Below are 22,220 nucleotides of genomic sequence, written 5' to 3'. Positions count from 1 at the left end.
ATAATGTATATCTGACAATAAATCTTAGTTTACATTAAAATACTCGGAAGGAAGACTAACGCTGTGGAAAGTAAAAAATATAGAAGATTATTTTATATTTTTAATTAACTTTAAAATTTACAAGGTTAAAATTTTTGAATAGGAACTTCTAAAATGTCGATGTCAAGTGAAGGAACAAGAAATAAAACACTTTTCCAAATTTTGTCCATTTCAGATCATGCCATACCTGTAGCAGTAAGTTCCGTTTGGTACATGTAGGAGCCAATGATAAATGAAGAAATGATTCCTAGACTTTTAATTGATAAAAAAAAAGACAGAAGTAAAATTCTGTATTAAATACTAAATTTACATGCCGTGAAATGTATTGATAAATAAAACATTATTGAATGAAGCACATAAACAAGTTTTTGTATTTCGGTAAGTATTTTTGTACGTTTCAGTAAGTATTTTTTAAAAATTTAATACAGTTGATAGTAAAAAGAGATGAAATAGGGAAAAATCCTTAAAAATGATTTAAAGCATTCTGTTAGTGAAAACCTGCAGATGTAAATCAACTGCATAAAGATTTTTGTGTTTCAATTATAAAAGAATGTTCCAGAAAATACGCATTTTATTTTGTAGCTACTCCAAAATTTTTTAACTGAAGCTAACTTTATTAATATTAATGGATACATTTTTTAATTACTTTAAATAATATGCCTCGAAAATACTATTTGTTTATTATTTATTTACAATTAAATAGGCAACTAAAAGTATAGATTTCAAATTCTTATTTCATCTTTGTCAATAAAGTTATCATTAAAAGATACATTCGTTTTTTTGAGAAAAATGATTGCATGAACGACTGTCATGAAGATGTGGGTAAAGGAAAATATGAATAGATGGATCTACTTGCTATGTTTGTATATATTGAAACCATCTCTCATACTTTCTTCTTATATATTTTTGGTTTTTTTAAATCTTTTTATCTGAAGTTTTATATCTGGGGATTTTTATTCTATAAAATCAGTCAAAAGACGAAAAATGAGAGGCTGCCATGGGAAAAATAAAATGATACAAAGAAAAATGTAGATGATTCATCGTGCAAAGACAATTTACATCTATTTAATCGAATGGCGTTTTTTCTTTGAATTTGACTTATAGATCACCAGCCATAACATGTGCCCGGAAACTTTTTTTGACGGACTGTACTTGGTACTTTTTCGCATACATAGTGTACAGAGAAGGTAACTGTATTCGTAAAAAATTTAAATTCCAGATTTCAACAAATCTTTCAAGTTTCCGATATCCTTGAGTCCAAAAAAAAAAAAAAAACACGTTTTTGTCATTTTGTCCTTCTTTCTGTCTGTGAACTGAAAAACTCTTTGATGCAGAAGGAGGAAGTCTTTTCAACTTGTGTCCACTCCGAGGAAGTCCAGGTGGGAGTGAAGACGATACACAAAGAGAAATCGATGGGCAAAAGGGGAAACATCCAAAATGTAGATAAGTATCAAATGTGGCACCAAATCCGTTGGTCGGTCTGTGAAAGTGCGGATGGGATTTTGTAAAACAGTTGTAGCTGTGTGCCAAATTTTGGTTTTAATCTGTCGTAAAAAAAAAAAAAAAAAAAAAAAAATGCCCACATTTGATTTTCCGGTATTTTTTGTTTTCACTTCATCCCAGAAATCAATGACAAAGAAAAAAACAAGGGTCGTATGAGATCGTTTTAATAGGATCTTTCATCACTATGGTTCGGCAATAGCATTTCATTAAAAATACACAAGTACATTATGAATGAGTATAAGTGAAAGTTTCGCTGAATCCACCCGGCTGGTGCATTCATTGCATCCCAGCGAGTAGATAATAAATAAAAGAGCAAACTCTTTGAAGATCGATTGTTATTAGGCTGTTTCAAGTCATCCGCCAATGGCATTGTAGTTAACACACTATCTGTTGCTATACTACGAAGAGTACGAAAGGAAGAAAATAAATGTCTCAAGCCTCCTGGTGTTCACGGCGCGTCACTTCATGTGGGAGAAAGGGTACAGTGTCTTTATTAGATAGTATGCCAGAAAATTTGCAGGAAACTTTTCCCACTTGTTAAACTATGTTTTTGTAATAAACTGACATTTCTAAAAAAACGGGAGCGAAGGGCTCAAAAGAATTGGATGAGTGAAATTTAGCCTATAGTTTTGTGAATCGAATGGTTGATTTGTATCTAATTTTGGATTAAATAGGTCCGTGGATGTGTGGACCTACATCTGTATGTGAAGCGAATTATGAAAGGAGGGAGAGTGATCTCGACAAAACTTTCTCGCATACTTTCTAATAAAAGTATTATCCCATAGAACGCCTTGCTTGGCATTGGCGCACAATCGTTACAAAATATGGGTCTTTCGTTTGAATTTAGCATCTTTGCTACATCTGACATGCGATCCCAGATGAAAGTATTTAGCGATTGTTTTCTGTATAGATTAAAAGTATCCAAAAATCAAATTTGGGTTCTAAACGCCTTCTTTCAGCCCGATTGAAACCAAAATTTGATACAAAACCACACTTAAAAACACATGTCAAATTTGATATATTTAAGACATTTCGTTTTTGAGATACCGCGTTTACTGCTTCTGAAAGAACAGACCGATAGACGTTGAACCTTAGTTGGATTTGGCTCAAAATATCTCAATAAGGATGTTAAATCTGTGTACTGAATTTTATGTATCCAGCTCTCCTCTTTTGTAGCTATCATATTAATTTATATTCAGACAGCCGGTAGGCACGTTTCCTCTATATAGATTTTGTTAAAAATCATAAAAATCTATGTATATAAATTTGTTGTAAAGACCACATACCAAATGTCATCCGTCTAGCACAACGCGTATTTGAGTTATCTTTGTCACTAACAGATAGATATAATGGAAAAAATGTGTTTTTCTGAATTCAGAGAGGTCTAAAACGACGAGATTCGCCAAAATCTCGTTTGAATTTCTTGAATAGTCACTTGCACCATATTTCGTGTATGAGAGATTAAAAATTCCTCGCCTCACATGAATAAATTCGAATAATAAGTCGCCAAAACTGCCGATACATGTCAAATTTTGAATTCAACTTATCAAAAGGCGAACGTCGGGAATTTATACTCAGTTTGCTTCGTACTACGAAGGGCGAAACACGTCGCACTAAGTGAGTCTCCGCTGCTGTCTACGAATACCTGCAGCCTACCGCTTCTCAATTAATCCTAATGGTGGCTTTTATTGCTGGCTTTTACCTACCGCATCCCTGTGGCAGATTAATTCTTCACCACCGGAGCTGCCCTCGTGGGCGGAGGGGGGAGGAGGTGGACAGCGTGCAATTACGAGGAAGGTGATTTGAATCTTAACTGCGCTGTAAAACCTAACAGGGTGCGGCAGAGGACGAATGTCTTCCGCCCTTTGCTTTTCGGATAATGGTATGGATGAGGAAAAGCAATAATTTTTTCTGCTTTATCTATCAAAGGCCGATAAAGTCTCAACCAGTTTGCGGCAAGATTGCCAAAAGGCTAAATTTTGAAATCTGGCCATTTTTTTTTTTTTTTTCTAAACGCTTGGTCTTAGATATTTTAATTTGGTTTTTATTATCATTCAATAATTTTGGAATTGTAATTATTATAATTTTTTTTATTGTACTGCTTTTTGTATTTCGTTACTAAAATTTCAGTATCATTGGTTTTAATTGCCAAAATATCGTCAGAGCGAACGATGTTTGAACATTAGTTTCCTCATGTAAATAACATCGAAATTAAGATATTAAAATCTTTTAAACACTCTTATAAATAATTATCTGAGATATCAATCGATCATATTTACACTAAGTTTTTTTTTTTCCTTAATAATTTTTTGAAAGTTTATCATTTTTTTTTACATTACAATAAATTTTTTAAAAAATGCTTCATTGCAAAAAATATTTAACGCATTATATACTTTAACAGTTCTTTAAGCTCTGATGAGAACTAAATTATAGGTATTTATGGAAGAATACGAAATTTTCATTCAATTTCGAAAATTTGTACATTAACGTCATTATTGAACCTAATAATCAAACCATTGAATAATAATTTAATGAAAATTAATTTCGATTAATGAATCTAAATTAGATATGTCGAAACGCAGACAGGAAGTTTTCTACCTGTTTTTAGATAAATGGTCGATTTCACAGTAAACACAGAGAACAGGATATTAGTGTGAAGAAGTGTTGTTTAAAGAGAATAAACTTGTCTCTCGTGACCATGGTGAATACTTTTTAAATATCAGAAAGGAGCATATCTATGTCAGAACCGAGTGCATAAATGAACATGTGACTGCTAAATTTCCGAATTAAGATTACCGGCATATTTTTTTTTTTTCACGCAGGTGAAACAGAAATAATTTTAATAAAAAGAAAGCAGAAGAATGTTTTGCATTTTTTTAAAAAACAATATAATTGATATAACTAACTTTCTAAGAAACATATTTTAAAGTAGAACTAGCTGAAATGATCGCCCCAAAACTTTCTCGTCTACTTTCTAATAAAGGCGTTATCCCAGAGGCCTTGCATGCATTAGCGTACAATAGTTACGAAAAATGATCATTTCGCCTGAATTTAGCATATTTATTAAATGTATCGTGTGATTCTTGGCGACGAATCTCTACGAAGTGCACATTCTTATGATCTAAAATGCATCATTGCCAAATTGAATAAATCTATTTCCAATAATCTGCTCTGTAGATGTGGTCATTCACAATTGTTCTTATTATTGTATATATGTATATATATATATACACACACACACATAGGGAGAGGACCAGTGAAGCACATATGTATACATCTCGACACTAGAGAAAAGCATCAGAAATGGTTCCCTTAATGCTTTTACTAAGAGATTTTTAATGGATTTCTTTGACACGTGTCGATTCAAGAAAGGGAATTTTAGGTATCTTTGAAAATTATGACGCTGGCATTTGGCCTTTTATTCGTTTGTTTGTAGTGCGAGAATTACAGACTCGGCATTTTTTTAGAACATGTATTGGAAATAATGAAATAAAAGGAATGGGAGTCGAGTCTGAAAGTAAGAGAACATTTTAGAATAAAGTAATATGGACTACTTTATGATAAAAAATTTCAAAACAAATTAGAATATAAATTAAATTAAGAGAAGCCAGTACAAACACACACACATATATGCTGACGACCCAAATTATTATGACCGCCTATCAATACAATGTAGAACCCTTTTTTTTATATTAATACTGAAGGGATTCTCTTATGCATGGATTCTATGAAACGTTAGGAGGTGGCGTGAGGAATTTCAGATGAACTGCACTTTTCAGTTTCTTAAGGTTTGATAGAACTGTATCCAGCTGCCCGCTATCCTGTACGATTTCATCCCACAGATTCTCAATTAGATTGAAATCTGGCTGTAGTGTAAGCCAACTAAACCTGGTAAATTCTTTGTCATGCTCTTAGAAACATCTGCGGACAATGACAGCTTTATGACTGAGAGCATCGTTACGCTGGAAGTATCGGTCCCCGACAAGGTACGCCATTAATAGACCAGGATATGTTTTATCCGTGGTAACAATTAAATACCCTTGAGCATTCAGAATTTTACTACAATAATCAAGAAAACAATGCCAAGTAGTGTAAAAAAGTGCCAAGAAACTATCATTCCAACCGTAATATTGTCTAGCAATTTGAAGTGTTTCGCCATTGCAGTTGAAGTTCCTGATTTCCTGCTGTTTTATGCATATTCATACTCTACCATTTGCATGGTGTAATTGAAAACGTGATTCACTTAACCACATAATTCTTTCTCCGTCATCTATTGACCAATCTTTGTGCTCTTTTGGGAACTAGAAATATTTGGTCTTGTTCAGATCAGACACTAGAGGTTTTCGAGCAGGTGGTCTAGTTCCATAGTCTATAAGCGGTGAAATGTGCGGCAAACAGCTCGTTCAGATACCTTTGTAATCACTCCTTGATTAAGATTCCCTGCAATTTGACGTACTGTAGTCCTTCTGTTATACTAGAAAACTTAAGGCAAGTATCATATTTTGATCGGGCATTCAGTAGTCTGTGACGCTAACTATCCTGACATTGAGATCCGGGTTTCAGCTTGGTAAGCCACTTTCTATAAGCATTAATAGCTGCTGCTCTCGAACAATTCCCAAGTGCAACTATTTTCCTGATATTGATTCCGACGCTACAAGTACTTACAATTATTCCGCGTGCAAACTCAGTTAAATTGCGTTTTTTTTTTTTTTTTTTTCTTTTTTTCACAAACAAGACAGTGCAATTGATTCTTCACTTATTCTGCATTCCTTTTTTTATAGCTATCTCACTCTTCAGTTTCAACAAAGTGAAATGAGGGTCGATCTGTGTATATGTGTCAAGTGGTCATTTAATTTGGTCACTCAGTGTATATACAGGATGGCTATAATTAAAATGCAAGTGTTTGAAAGACTCTAGAAGAAAAACTATTTTAAATATGTTGAAGAAACTTGATATTTATTATATTTACAGCACGGGGAAATAAATTACACAATGAAAAGAATTAGTTCAATTTCTTTCGATAGGTGACGTTTTTTATTGATATTACTTTTTACATTGAAATTATAACATTTTTTTCTTTGTTAAAAGATATGAAATTAATTATTACAATATTTGCTCAATATGTAGGTCTTCAAGTCCAATAAAATGCTGCAGACGCAAGAGAAAGGGATCACATTAGAGCCTAATGTATCTTGGTGAATTTCTAGGACATGTTCTAGTAATGCTGATTTTTAAATCAAAGACAGAGTTAGGTTTGTCCTTACAAATGCTGTTTTTTAAATATTTCTACAGTCAGAAATTGCTAGATTTCAAATCAAGTGAATGGAGTGAGCATTTGGAATCATCTGCTAATTATATGATCCTCACGAAAAGTTTGCTGAAGCAGTTGATTAACAGACTGAGTAATATGAAATGGAGCTCCATTTTGCGTGAATATAGTTGAATCTAAGCAATTTCTTTCTTGTGAAGCAGAAATCACATTACTTTCTAGAATTTTACTGTAACCAGTGCATTTTACGGTACAGCGAACAAGCCCTGCTGGTGTAAGATTTCAAAAAAGAAAATAGACCAATAATAAAGTCAGCAGTCATACCACGCCAAACTGTAATAAACGTTGAATGCAAGGGTTTTCCAAAAACAGCATGCTGGTTGATTGAACCCAATATCGTAAAATTCTGGGTGTTAACTTGTCGTAATAAAATGAAATGTTCTTCATCAATTCACAAAATCTTTCATGATTCGTCGTCCTCACTTTTGGAAAGAATGAAGTTTTCAAAATCAATTCTTTTTTGTGGATCTCCTGGTTTCAAGTGTTATAAAATTTTAATTTTATACGGATAGCGTTGTAAAATGTAGCGCAGGATTTTTTGCACGGTGAGCTATGGTATTGATAAAGTTTTTGCTACACTTACATGTCGCTTATCCACTAATTCTGAATCATTTGAATCCTTAATTAATTCCATAATCTCCTGATTCACAATATGTCATCCTCTTATTCCTGGGAGCATCCCGAAATCTCCTGTAGCTTCAAATTTACTAATCATTTTCTTTAAGGTATTCACAAATAATGGACCTTTTCTCAAATTTTTACAGAACAGAACATATTTTACCTTCGAAAAGTCATGGCTGTATTTTTAAAGAAACATTTCTTTTGCTTACAAATGCTTTTAAAATTAAAGTGGTAGGCATTTTGACATAGTAAAAAAAAAAAAGAAGAAGAAGAAGAAGAAGTTTTAATAACATACAATGCCACATATCGAAAAAAAACCCGGTACTATTTTCTTTAATTGTGTAATTCAATTCCCCATGCTCTAAATAAAACAAATACCAAGTTTCTTCATTATACTAAAAGTAGATTCTTTTTCTAAAATATTTTAAACACTTGCATTTTAATTAGTATAACCACAATGAATGTGCATGTGTGTGTGTGTGTAGCATATACAGGCATTAATTCCAACTCATCTTATTGATTCCTTTGCGTGTTTTGTTGACCTCTATTTCCACATTCCAGAAAACCATAGCATATAAAGACTTGACGAATCGGGAATGTTTTTTGGGCCGTTTGACACACGAAACTTTGAATGAGGAAACTGATGCACTAACGAAAATTCAAGTAAGTATTCTTTCACACTTTCTTGACAATTTACAGACGATTTATTTTCTTTTAGTTAGCTATAATTTAGACGTTTTAAATACTTATGTTAAAATATTTTTTTAACTAAATATTCTGCATAGTGAAATGCAGAATATTTTCTTCTATTATAATATCTTTCTAAAATACATTTTATAAAATGTCTGTCTACTTGCATGCATGATGTTTTTATCATATGCGCCAGCTGCATGAAACGAAACTGAGAGCCGTGTGCATCCCGTTGTTCGCGTAGAACATACCACTGTCTATTTATGTCTATTGAAGCTTTATTAAAGGGCGTTTTGGATTTTTTTGACACACGCTAAAGAATTTTTTATCTTAAAATTTCCGCTATCATTTGTATGTGACCCTTATTAAAAATAATTAAAAGAAAAAAAATATTACGATAGTAAAAATGTTAGCTAAAATAGATCCTTTAATTAATTTCCCCCCTTTATTCGAATTTTCATATTTTTTTCGGTGGGTGTGGGAGTGTCTCCTCGTACCCATTTCCCTAGACTGTTTCAGCGCATTTCAAAATTTCAGTATACCTATTTTGACTTATTCTATTGAAAAACTGTAAATTTAGTTGCACTAGAATGAAAACAGTATAAATGGTACTGATTCTAAATAATGTTTTGCACATAAAAAACATCAATATATTTAAAGAATAAATGGGCGCAAGTCTAATGAAATCATAGTATATATACATTCCTCTACAATGGTCCTTCTAATATTTATCGAGTTTTCTTTCGTTTTAAAATACTTCCCAGTTTAAAATTATGCAGACGATGTTTAAAAGGATAAGAAAGATCTGGAATTAACTTGCAACTTTGAATCGAAATCATTCCACAGATCTCAATGGACGGAGATTCGAATGAGTACAGTAAGAAAAGATATAAAAGGAAATTATTTAAAGTCACTTCCACCCTTTTTTTTTTCCCCTTCAATATGTCCAACATCAGCCTCATATTCTGCCGAGATTCGTGTAGATTCTTTCTCGTGTTCGGAGTATAGAGAAAGTATTGTAATCTTCAAAAAAAAAAAAATCGAACTCTAAATTTTGAGGAATCTCCATGTTGTGAACTTCTTTGAGTCCGAAAAATACATTTTTGAAAAATATCTGTCTATCTGTGACAGAGATAAGAATGCTTCGAGCTAGACGCATGAAATTTGGCATATGATCTTTATATTTCTATGAGCAAAATCTATTCTACCTGTCTGTCCTCTTATTCAAATATAAGCTACACTATAGCTACAGAACAAAGAGAGCTAGATGAATAAAATTCGGTACACAGATTTAATATCTGTATTATAGACAGCTATCAAATTTTTCTTGAGCCAAATCCAACAAGATGATGACTATACGTCGATCTGTACTTTCAGAAGTATGTAAATGCGATAACTGAAAAACGGAAGGACTTAAATGTATAAAATTTGGTATGTAATTTTGTGGTCGAAACTGCAGTTCTGTGTCAAATGTTGGTTTCAATATGTTGAGAAAAAACAGACAATAACGTTAATTTATCACCTTTATTAAAGAGTATGAGAGAAAGTTTTGGACTGTCACTGATTTTAATTTATCTTAAGGAATGATAAACCTAAAATTGAAAAGCAGAAAATACATTTTAAAAAATTACTTTTAGGAAGCAGATATGAGTATTTTTTTAAAATCTCTCTGCCAATTTTATTAGGGATTATTTCCCCTTACTTGTTTTCATGAATTGAGAATTTGTATGTTTTCCACATATAGCCTCTTGGACATTTTTTTCTAATAACGTCACATTACCGTTTATCCAGTTACGTAGTTAGCATTTATCACCTGCGCGGCACAAAAAGCACTCAGATGCCAGAAAGGTTAATTTTGCATCTACCCACTCGGAGGGAAAAAGAAAAAAATTCTTTCGGGAAATCGTGATATCACTTAGTTTCTTTCTTTACTTCAAAAGGGAAGGGAGCTGTTTCCTCAAGTGGGCGTCGATTTGAGGGCACGCGCATCAGATCAGTAGATTTCCATTGGCTCAGGAGCAACGCATCCCCTCCACAGCGCAAAGCATATTTTACGAGATTGTGAAACATAAGTGATAAAGCCGAACAGTTTTTAATGCACTCCTACGTATGTTATAATGCGGCGTTTTTAACCTCTTTTTTTCTTCCTTATCTTTAACCGCCAGGAGTGGTCCTCCCGCAACTTTCTCGCACTCTAATAAAGATTATCTTATCCTCTCCCCGAATAAAAAATTGTGGATTTCACACAGGTTATTAATTCAACGAATGTTCAGATTTTTATTTTCAGAGTCCAACGTATGAGCATTTCTTGTTTCGTTATATAGTGAAGAAAATTAAATGTGCTTTTTTGTGCGATATTAAGTACAAATTTTCATTTATCTAAATCCTTGCGTTTTTGTGTTATTGCATTTACATGTAAACGAATGTACTGAAAGATAGATAATCAACACCTTTGTGGATTTCGCTCGAAATTTGTTAACTATTTAGCTTTAAATGCTAAAACTGTGTGCCAAATATTGCCTCTTTATTTATTTATTTATTTATTTATTTATTTATTTTTTTTTGCGTTTATTAATTATCGTGTTCACTTGCTTGTACACGATACACAGAGTCAAGTGAACTGTGCATGGACAGACACACAGAAACAGTTCCAGGAGTTGAACTCCGTTCAAAATTTAATAGAAATCTACAAATTTTTTATAAAGATCTCTTATCAAATTTCATGCCTGTAGCTCATTGCGTTTTTGAATTAGACGGACGTAATTTCCAAAATGTGTTTTTGCTCTCAGAAAGATTTCAAATGCAGAAATTCGTGAAAAACTAATTTTTTGATGATAGTAATTCTCCCTGTCATCAAAATATTATTATTTTTATATATACTAAATACAAGGGGTCACAATTAATATATCCCTACTCTAGGCTCTCTATACAACGAAGTGTAAAGGCTCCAAAATCGTTAAACCTACTATTCCAGGCGTAGAGAAAAGGATTAAGCGGAAAACTGCTATGCTACACATGCAAAGCTCGTTCTAGCAGCATGACAGCCATCGCTGATAAGAATGACATTTTCCCAGTTTTATTATTCCCTTTTATGCCCGAAACAGTAGCTGCAAACCAAGAGTTTATGCAAGTTTTTGTGTTTACAATGCAAAATTGCAGTTACAATGACAATTTAAGTTTCTTCATTTTTTATCTTATTTTTTTTCAGGATTTTTTTTTATGAGCAATAGAAATTAAAAAGGAAAAATTTCATACCGAATGTTTTATTTTTTGAAATTATTTGTGTCTTTCAGCATATTTTCTGTTGTACAGCGCCATCTATCAATGTTTCTGAAATTTATTTTTTTATGTTTAAAAGAAAATTTCCATTTGAATATTTTTTTTCTGCCTTAATGACCTGAATAAATGTATCGTATTTCCGCGCATGTCCCGTTCTTTCCCATTATTTATTCTGATTCAAACTCTTTGCCTTCCTTTTAGAATCCTGTGGAGCGACAGCCGAAGGTGTTGTCTCTGAACCCTCAAAGGCCCTCCTTGACGCCCACGGAGATACGGAACATGGCCGGCCAGAAAACGGCAATTTTCTGTGGGAAGATGAATACCTGGCTCGTACTACCGAAGGAGAAGCATAGTAAGATATTTGTTTGCATCAACTAAGTATATAATCTCTAAAAATATTAGTTATCCGATTATACACCCGCGCACACACATTGTTGGTCAAATTTAGAAGTCCGCTTTTCAGAAAATTTAAAAGTGATACGAGCCTTTAGTTCGAAACATTGTAGCACACGAATATTTTAGACTCCATTTATCTAATTTTATTTTTTAAAACTTAGTCTTAATAGCAGCAACTCTAACTTTAGACTAGGATTTTCTTCCTAAATAAATGAATGAATTTTTAGATGATATTAGAGTTTCAAATTTTAGAAATGAAGACAGTCGTAAAAAAATTCGTTATCTAACTTATCTTTGTCGGTATTTGTTTGACTTGTTTGAATTATCAAAATCAACATTTGATTATATCGAAAAAAGTGTTATCGGAAAGTTTTTAACAATGAGGGAATCAATTAGAAATGAAGAAAATGGAGATTATATTAAATTGAGAGTATTAGAAAAAGAGTTTTGTAAATATTCAAAAAATTGATATTGTTGTTAAAAATATTTACAAAAAATTAAATACAAATGATATTACCTTAATTCGCTTTTCACTTTATATTTCGTTTTTGTTTTTGTATTTTTTAAGGGCCCGTTTCCTGTCTATGCGCGACGTGTCAGTTTTTTTTTTTTTTAATTTCTTTATTTATTTTTATTTATTTATTTATTTTGCCTTTTTTAAAAGTAAATGGTTATCACATCACATTAATGTTTTCAAATTTTATTTAAGAAAAAAAAAAAAAAAAAAAAAAAAAAAAAAACGTTTTTTTTAACAAAATTGGGACTGAACTGGGATTAAAAAAAGGACTTAGGAGCAGCATATAGGTGCACTTCCAGGACACAATAAACATAGCCCGTTGTGAACTATGAGGTGTGAAGGCACCTACATGTTTCTCTAAATATATAGAAGCGATGCAGGGATATGAAAAATATTTTAATACCGTCACAACGCGTCGTACGTAGACGCGTCGTATGACTAAAATAATACGCAGCATTGTTGCGAAATACACAGAAAAGTAATTTAAAAAACTATTGTTGTGGTGATTTATGGCACTTTACAAGCCCGCTGATAGTTATCTGTCAGCGATTTAAGCCAAGCGAGCGTGTGTTGCTTTTTAGTAGCACGAAGTAGGGCCAAGAGTACGACTTAGCTACTTCATGCGTCACATTCGCTTGCACAACTCCTTATTACAAACACACACAGGGGGGCACATTCACACACCTCACAGAACACAGAAGAACAACCATGCCCGAACCGGGACTCGAACCCAGAACACCCAGTTGACAGGGAAGACGCCCCACCTCCAAGCCAGGACGCCGGTTTTTAAAGATTTAGTGAAGTTAACGTTAAGTTAACTGACATTCTATTTAGTACGGAACTAGTTACGTACTAAAATTAGTTACATACTAATTTTAGTACGGAAATAAAATTAGTAAATAGTTCAACAAAAACTTCATTACAAATTCATTTTTTTAACCTTTAAAATTATGTAAAAACTGTTTTGTACAATCGATGTATAGAAATTATTAAAAATTTAAAAAAAGATGAATTAATTTTTAATTCAAAAATAACTAATCATTTTATAGCTGTTAACCTATCGAGCCCAAGAAATAAATACGTGTCAATTTCGGCAGCTCTAAGTTCGGTTGTTTGCCATATAGAACACATTGAATGATTTGTACATGATGAATTCTGTCACGAATGTGGATTTTTCGCATTCGTGACATTTATAAGTAGTAACCTCGTTTATAAATTTCTATTATTATTGTCATGTTAAAGAGAAAGAATTGTTTATTTATTTTGTAATCTAAAGGTGGGTTTACACTCGGCCAGTTATAAGACACACACACACACACACACACACACACACACACACACACACATATATATATATATATATATATATATATATATATATATATATATATATATATATATATATATATATATATATATATATATATATATATATATACTAGCTGACCCGGCAAACGTTGTTCTGCCATATAAATTATTTCTAGTGAATATTTTGGTTGTAAATTAAAAAATAATGCATGTAATGTAAGTGTGTGGGGTTGGTATCTATGACAGAAAGAGGAATGGAGCGCTGTAGACGATGATCGCCGATTAAAAAAACCACCAACCGTTCATTTCTCAGTACAATGTATTTCATTAACGTAACGAACATATACATCGTTTGATGTCTTAAAAATTAAACGTAAAGTGAAAAAAGTAATATATTTTTTATACTAAAGTATAAAAAGGAAATAAAGAAAATCAATATTCATTTCCAAGAGCAATTGAGTGTACGATATTTTTTGTCAGTCCGTCTTTAGCCAACACAAATAAGCTCGATGGTTTGCCCACGCGAGAACATTGCCACGTATAATTGTCCGTGTGAAAAACATGGTGTGCTCAAATCTAAGCCGGAAACAGACATCGTTTGGCCTTGCGACTTATTGATTGTCATTGCGAATGCCAATCTAACAGGAAATTGAACGCGTTTGAATTCAATTGGCACGTCTGTGAGAATCATTGGAATTCGTGGCAGCAAAACATTTTCGGCTCGGAATTTGCCATTCAAAATGCTGGCTTCGTTTTTCATTAATTTTTTTAATGACCAATCGCGTGCCATTGCACAGCCGTGGTGGGTTCAAATTCCGAAGTAAAATAACCGGGGATCCAACTTTCAGTCGTGGAAGATGTGATGACATGCCTGGCAAATCCAGTGAGTTCAAAAACTCTGTTGGATAATTTACAGCTTCGTTAGCATCGCAAACTGTACGATACCAAATCACCTGGCAACGACTGTTGTATCTTGAAGTTTAAATCGTCGACGTCCACATTTTTTTTGCTGCCAAAATGGCTCTTTCTGCCAGTCACGCATTATTTATGTATTGTGTGCGTACATCGGGAAATATGCGGTCAATGAGAGCATTTTGCGAATCAATGATAGTGCAGAAATTAGTGGGCAATTTTATGCATCCATTATTTTTATAGACAGCAACTTTTACATAGCCGATATCTAACAATGGTCTGAGAATATGTCAGTAGATGGATCGTGTTACATTTGGACGCGCATGTTTATTTTTAGCTGGACTTTTTAACATTACGCCACAGTGGTGATGATTTCAAGAAAGCGTTGATCTCATCAGTGTACGTTGAACGTGGAATGACGGGATAGGGACACCCTAATTATCTGGCGTTATGAAATATACTTTACGACCTATTCTCATACCTACCAAATACACATAAAAAATTTCATAAAAATCGGTCGAGCCGTTTCGGAGGAGTAAGAACACAAACACCGTGACACGAGATTTTTATATATTAGATAAAGGGTGAACATCTAGCGGCTGATCCGTTTAACAAATCGAGATGAGATTTCAGATATAATTATTCAAAGGTATGAGCTCGCGATTCTGTGAACGTCTATTGGTCACAGCCGTAGTTGGCGTCTACGGCTACGGTCATAGGTAAAGAAATTTGATATTATCGAATGGCAATCCCACTTTTCCTAGTCACGACATGCGTTACGAATGCACAAAAAAAAGAAAAAAAAAAGACCCAGCTCTGCGGCAAAAAAGAAATGAAAACCAACAATTGAATGCACTTGGAGGAAATTTGCATACGACAGAGGCAAGGCACCAAAACACCGATGACATCTGAGAAAAAGGAACTTTTACTTTCCTCATGGTTCCCATCATCAGCAATTCCACATTGCATGTTGGAGACTGAAGACAACAAAGCCAAATGGGGAGAGGTTTGAAATCTCATGTTTGGTAAATTCTTTCCTTTCAAAGCAAAGTTTGTTGAATGATCCTGCACATTTTAGATTTGAGTTATCCTTAGAACCAGATCGTGATAGGAATTCCTCTGAATAATTATATCAGAAATCTCATATCGATTGCTAGAAGGAACCGGCCGCTAAAATTAGGTCCATACACTGTAATATATATATATATATATATATATATATATATATATATATATATATATATATATATATATATATATATATATATATATATATATATCAGAGATTATTGTCAAAGTTTGTGGAGCTGATTGAGAGTAAGTTCTAAAAATCCCTGACACTAGTTGAGCAATATATTAGGTAACATATTTTTACATAGTTTTATCTAACTTGTCTCATTTCATGCTCCTAAAAATAGAATTCTGGAATCGATTTTTTCTTCACTTTCTTATATACTTGAGTTGTGAAATTTTGTGCCTCTGATGATTTTAAAATTAACATATTATTAATATTAAATTATAAATTGAAAACTAAAGAGTAGAAAGTAATTAAAATAAAAAATGTAATCTTTAGTGCATTGAATGTAACGTTCAAAAATAGTTTTTAAAATTTATTAAATTTTTTTTCTTTCATTAAATTTTTACGAATTACTTTTAATCAAAGTTTTTTAATGCTTACAGCAATGCCATATTAAGGAGCATAGACAGTCTGTATTTAAATCAAAAATGTTTTTATTGCTTTATGACAAATATTTTGAAAAACTGCTGCATATAGGGTAACCCCCAATTCATGGTACAAACTTTAAGAGGTGGTACAGCACAACTAACAGTCATTTATTGCATAAGAAAGTATGATTGCAAGTATCACTAAAAAGTGCAAACATAGGAAATAAGAAAAAAAATTGAGAAACAATGTTATTCAATGTCAGACATGATGAGATTTACAATGACGTTGATAAGGGCTATACATACATAAACTGTTGAAAATACTTTCCTCCTACAACGATGGTGTCAATGGAGCGTTCGAAGATGCCATATATTTCACGCATACCTGCATATTTGAACAATTAAATCTTCATCTGAGTCAACTGAAGTCCCGTAAACAAGATTCTTCAAATGTTTCCATAAAAAGTAAACAGGGCTCCATAAATCGGAAAAATGAGGGGATCAAGGGACTCGTTCATCACGCCCCAAATTCTCCGTTCTCTTTCCTTTCGTCTATTCATGGACTCCTATGCAATATAATCCTGCACTAACTCTTAAAGCAATGTACCCTGAATTTGGGATTATCCCGTACATCTCTTCTATATTTTGTGTCGTTTTTCCCTGCATTCATTTTTATCTGATCACACAAAGTCTTCCACGGGATTATTATTTCAGCTCTTCAGAAACGAGAAGTGGATGAGGTAGAGGAGAGAACTTTCCATCGGCACGGATACCACACGGTTCAGTATTCACACTTTGGGCGAGACACGAGGAGGCGCTACCGGAATCCAGCAAACAGACAATTCTTCCAGAGACGAACAGTAAGATGCTTTAATACAAGGTTTAATCAAAACTCCTATTAACACACTAATATTACTTGTTGCGAAAAAAATATTCAATGAATATTTTTAAAACACATTATACACACACACAATGTCTTGTCATTTCCAGCGGTAGGGATATTCATGAAATCTGTTAAGTCAAAAGGCGTCAAAAACAAATTTGGAGCCCTAGTATATGGTCAGTTTCTTTATCTTTTTAAATAATATAGGAAATATTTATTTGACTGGACTAAAAGAAAATTTAATAATAGTTTATATTTGTAAAATTATTTGAAAATTTAAATATCTGTTCTTTTCCAAAATATTTGAAAAGAAATATTACATGTAAATGTGATATATATTTATATGATATAAATTCATTATATATACATATATAAATATCAGGGCAAAAATCAGGGAAGGTAGTTAAAATCGTTCCAAAAGACTTAAGAAAAGCTTCTTTTTTCTTTTTAATTTTCAAAACCAAAGAAAGAGATAAATGATTGGATTTGTATTTTTAAATAATTCCAGTTCTTAACAATTTTGTGTTCGAAATGATGTGTATAAACGGTGAACGTCATATTCGCAGAAAAAAAAAAACAATATAACAGCAGATAACCATATATTTGGAAAACTTTTGGAGGATTTAATTAAGTAGGTTAGTTTAATATTAACGACCCGTTCGAAAGCAACACTAGAGCTATTTTGAAACGGGCCTCACAAATTCGAACCGTTGTCAGATGGAGAGCGTCACTGGTAGGACATTTGGTCCTGATGGGTCTTACACTGTGGAATCGAGTTTGAGCATAAGTTTCTCCTGTCGAAAAATCGCGATCGCATCGGCAATCCATTGCGATCGTATTTTATTAAGGGATGGCCTCTTGGTAAAGTTTCAGGTTCGAAACCCTATTTCACCGAAGAGCCATCTTGTAAGCGAATCTGGTGCAAATCAAATCCGTTAGACCCAAACAACGTTGGTTTGGTGCGGAAGTTTAGATAGAAAGTTGATGCCGTCTTCGTCATCTGACCGCGAGTAAAACTTACGAGGTTCGACCCCAAATAGCTCAAGTGTTGATTTAAAGGGGGACATTAATATATTAACATAACCAAATAATACTATAACATAACCAAACTGAACTTTATTATGGGTTTAATGTTTTATTATTTTGAAGAGGAATGCCAAGTTTTTCAGGAATAAACACAAAATGAGAGATTTAATTATATTCAAGGATGTATTTCATAAATATCTAGAAAAAGATAATTTTTTCAAAATATAAATTTATCAGTTTCTTAATAGCCAGAATAGGAATGTTGAAAAATCTGTTATTGTTTAAAAATTAACACAAATGCTATACTGCTCAAAAGATTTTTTTTTTTGTTGCAAAAACACTTCCTCAGAACAGGCTTTTGCTTCTCTCCTTTAAATTCAAATACCTGATATTAATATTGGTAAAGAACTTAGGACAAACTTGTTCTGAATCAATTAGTAATTACTGTCTTTGGTAGCTAGTACACAGCAGATAAGGAGTAAAATCGATGCTTGCGGTTTTGTTAGAGTGCCAAATGTTTCTAAAAGAAAGATATTCAAATGCACAGATAATAATAAGAAGAGGTAAACGACTAACATCATGGCTACCAACACGAGTGATCTCCCTTCAATATTTCGCAGCTTCTGATATAATATGAATTGTTTTGAATTTGTGAAGAAATCCGAGTATTCCTTTTGAATACCTTCTTTTCGTTTAATATGAACCAGCATTAATATGAATTTATAATTTTGATGACAAGGCCACGTACCAAATTTCATTAATCAAAACACTGGGTTTTTAAAACATCGCTGTCACATGCTTAAGAAAGCAGACGATGAATTCATTTACCAAAATTTCGCCTACTCTCTACAATTCTGATGATATGCTAAATTGCCTCCTTCTGCCTCTTTGCATGCTTCACTTTTAGAATCCTGTACTGGCTGTATCATAGAATTCTCGTAGATCCATCACACTTGGTTGTGCAATTCATAATTTGGCTGTAGTATACAATTTTGGCGATTTCATTCATTCTAGATCATCGCATTTTCGCCATATCTTCTCCAACGAACAGACTCAATTCCAAAAATGTGTTTTTTGCTCCCTGAAATATCCAAAACATGACGATCCCTATTTGAATTACAAGGTCGAATTTTTCTTTCGTTTTGAGATTTTTGCTTATTGTAGCGTCAAGGCTTAGCCATCTGCAGTGACTTAACTGTGTAAAATTTGGTATGTTCTTTCGTGACTATAGTTGTAGTTTTGTGTCAAATTTTCGTTCTAATCAGTTGGAAAAAATGGGTATAAAATACAAATTCACCTTCATAAGGTGTATGCAAGAATATTTTGCAGAGGTCCATCCAGCTAGTTATGCAAAGATAATATAAATAAAATAAATGGCAAAAAATGACATATTTATACACAATAATAGGTTAGAAGGGCCGTCATGCTACCCACACGACAAACTATAGCCGATAAGGAGATACTAATGACATGTTACATTCTAGAGAACAGCTGGAGAAATTTTGTTAGTAGCATCAAAGCTTTTGACCAGAAAAGTTTTCATTATTGCGTAAAATATTGCTTTTTACTGTTTCATAATAATTTCTGTCTTTTACATCAATAAAAGTAAAAGTATTTCTGTATCAATTTATAAACATAATTAGCATACGTGCGCATTCTACAAATACATATCTCCATCATACTTTTTAGGAATGAGTGTGTTCATTTGTCGAGAGCTAGGATCGTCCGCCGTATTATTCTTCCGCGATAATGTGGCTACCAAGAAGGAGCTGTAACACAACGATAGAGACAAAACCCATTAAATCAATTCATCTCAAATATCTTTCAATTATCTTTTCATATACCTCGCATACAAAAAAGTTTAAAAATCTGAAAAGACAAAATGGGCAAATTCCGCAATTATAGCAAATATGAAACAAATATTGGATGGCGAGTTAATAAAAAGTACGTCCTTGTGGTTTAATATTCCAAAGACCATTTTAAGTGACTTAAGAAAAGACACCAACACTCTCAATTAACTTTAAGATATATGCTCTACTGGTGATGTCATTTTAACCATTAGACGCAATCTTTCTAAAATGTCTGCACATACTCATTAATAAAGATGTTATCCTCTTGCTTATTGCATATAATTTTGGACCATGAATTACAGCCATGAGTGCTAAAATTATCTTTTTTAGAATGCCACACATGAGAATTGTGGGTAGTATAGTAAAGAAAACTGGTATTTGGGTATTCATTTCATGGCATTAGAGAACAATATTTATGAAATATCGTTCTCTGCCATGAATATAGTACTCTTACTAAATTTATCTTGCGATCTTTGGCGATTAATCAATGGCATGTTGTTGAAACACAAATACCAAAAAATCGAATACGCATTTTGGGCACTTTTTTCCCCCAACTGATAAAAATAAAAATCTTGGCATAAAATTATAAGATCACAAATCAAATTTCATTCATTTAATTCATTACGTTTCTGAGCTATCCCGTCAGACGCACTTATACATCAAGTAATTTACTTACCCACAAACAGAAGGAGACTTTATATAGGACATTAAAAGGCAAGCATCGCCTTTCTCCTTTCTTCAGACAGTTTTGATATGAATTAGGCGAAACGCAGCATTTTTGTGAATATCGATGGAAGATAAAATATACTTTGCTTCAATCTTCCTGAAATGCAATTTCTTGGTCGTTTACAATTAAGAGTAGACTATTCTGGAGACATTTTTGTCTTGTAACTTACCTATAAAAATAAACGTCGGACGGCTAACAAATTTTAATATATTTCGGAAATATGACTTTGAAATAAGCAAGTGCCCAGGTCTTCGTATCATCAAATAAGATGTCTTATAAATAAAGATTCTATTAATTGCCCGAAGAAACTACTATGAGCAAAAGTTTTCCCTTGTCCACATAAGTCGAACAACGCTCACTGAAAAAAATTGGAGCACTGCTGTATGATCAGTTTCCCATGATTTTGAACTCGTAACAATAATATTTGAAAGTCTTTCGATGATTCATCAAATTTTTTAGCCTTGCGTTTTAATAAAAATATAATAAATTTATAAAAGTTAACATAAATAAACTTGTGGTAGGTAATAATTCGCCAGACAAGAATACCGTAGATAGGGCCATGTACGAATGTGTTATCATGTTCATATCACGCTTTTTGAAGAATAAAAGCCTTTGAATTTTTGTATGCAAAAGGCCTATTGTATATTGTATAATGCTGGCAGCATGTTTAGTCGACAATGGTCACAAATTACTTGTCAGAGGATTTAATATTGCCTTCGTCTGCACTAGAAACTGCGCTGCAGCAGCTAGTCTTTCTTCCAGTGTCTCATGAACTTCGCGTTGCTCATGAATTCCACAATCTTTTGGCGCTTACCCTTTTTACGTGTAGAGTTCTAATATTACAAATAAGAGATGTTCTTGTATGAGTCTCATGGCTTGGATTTTGGTTCTAAAAGAACGGATCTGGCCTCCTTGCTCTTTTTCTCGCCCGTCTCTTAATCATGAACGCCTATAAAAGCTCCAATTTCATGATAAAGACCATTCATATTTACCTTAAATTGAATGAGGTCTTCATAAATGGTTATCTTCTTTCACGCTAACATTTGCACGGTATTCTCATATATTTCTTGCCATTGTTTCCATAGAGTTCGTTGATGATGGTTCTTCATTGCATAGATCATCTTTCTGAAGAGTATTGGTACAATACATGAAAGTACTTTCATATTTTACCACTATACTGAGAATTGAATATTATGATTCATTGTTATTATTTCCTTATGTATCCGATTTATTTTTCGGAAACCGCTAAGAATCGGAATTTGCCTCGATTTTCAAGGAGGAAATATAATAATTGTTCATTATTTATAACTGTAAAAATTAGAAAACGGCCATTTTCATTCAACTGTGATTTCAAAAATCTCGTGTTATGAGGACTACATCGATTAAGAAGTTTTGACACTAACCTCTCAGCGATTGCTATCTTGTAATCACAGATGAAATGAATCGGTTGATATTAATTACGATTCATGTAATGG

The 22,220-nt window shown here is 32.9% G+C and overlaps 1 protein-coding gene across 1 annotated transcript in view; it reads left to right on the top strand.

The window, feature by feature from the left end:
* Positions 1-22,220, top strand: part of LOC129984787 (uncharacterized) — a 94,609-nt gene that overhangs the window by 68,314 nt on the left and 4,075 nt on the right. The window contains exons 4-6 of the mRNA XM_056094744.1: positions 8,054-8,155; positions 11,663-11,813; positions 16,974-17,119. Coding sequence (XP_055950719.1) covers positions 8,054-8,155; positions 11,663-11,813; positions 16,974-17,119 — 399 coding nt within the window. The remainder of the gene's footprint in view (positions 1-8,053; positions 8,156-11,662; positions 11,814-16,973; positions 17,120-22,220) is intronic.

The sequence above is a fragment of the Argiope bruennichi genome, chromosome 9 (genome assembly GCF_947563725.1).
Source record: "Argiope bruennichi chromosome 9, qqArgBrue1.1, whole genome shotgun sequence".
NCBI classification, from domain to species: Eukaryota; Metazoa; Arthropoda; class Arachnida; order Araneae; family Araneidae; genus Argiope; species Argiope bruennichi.
Note: the sequence above shows the minus strand (reverse complement) of the source record. Positions and strands in the feature narration are given on the sequence as shown.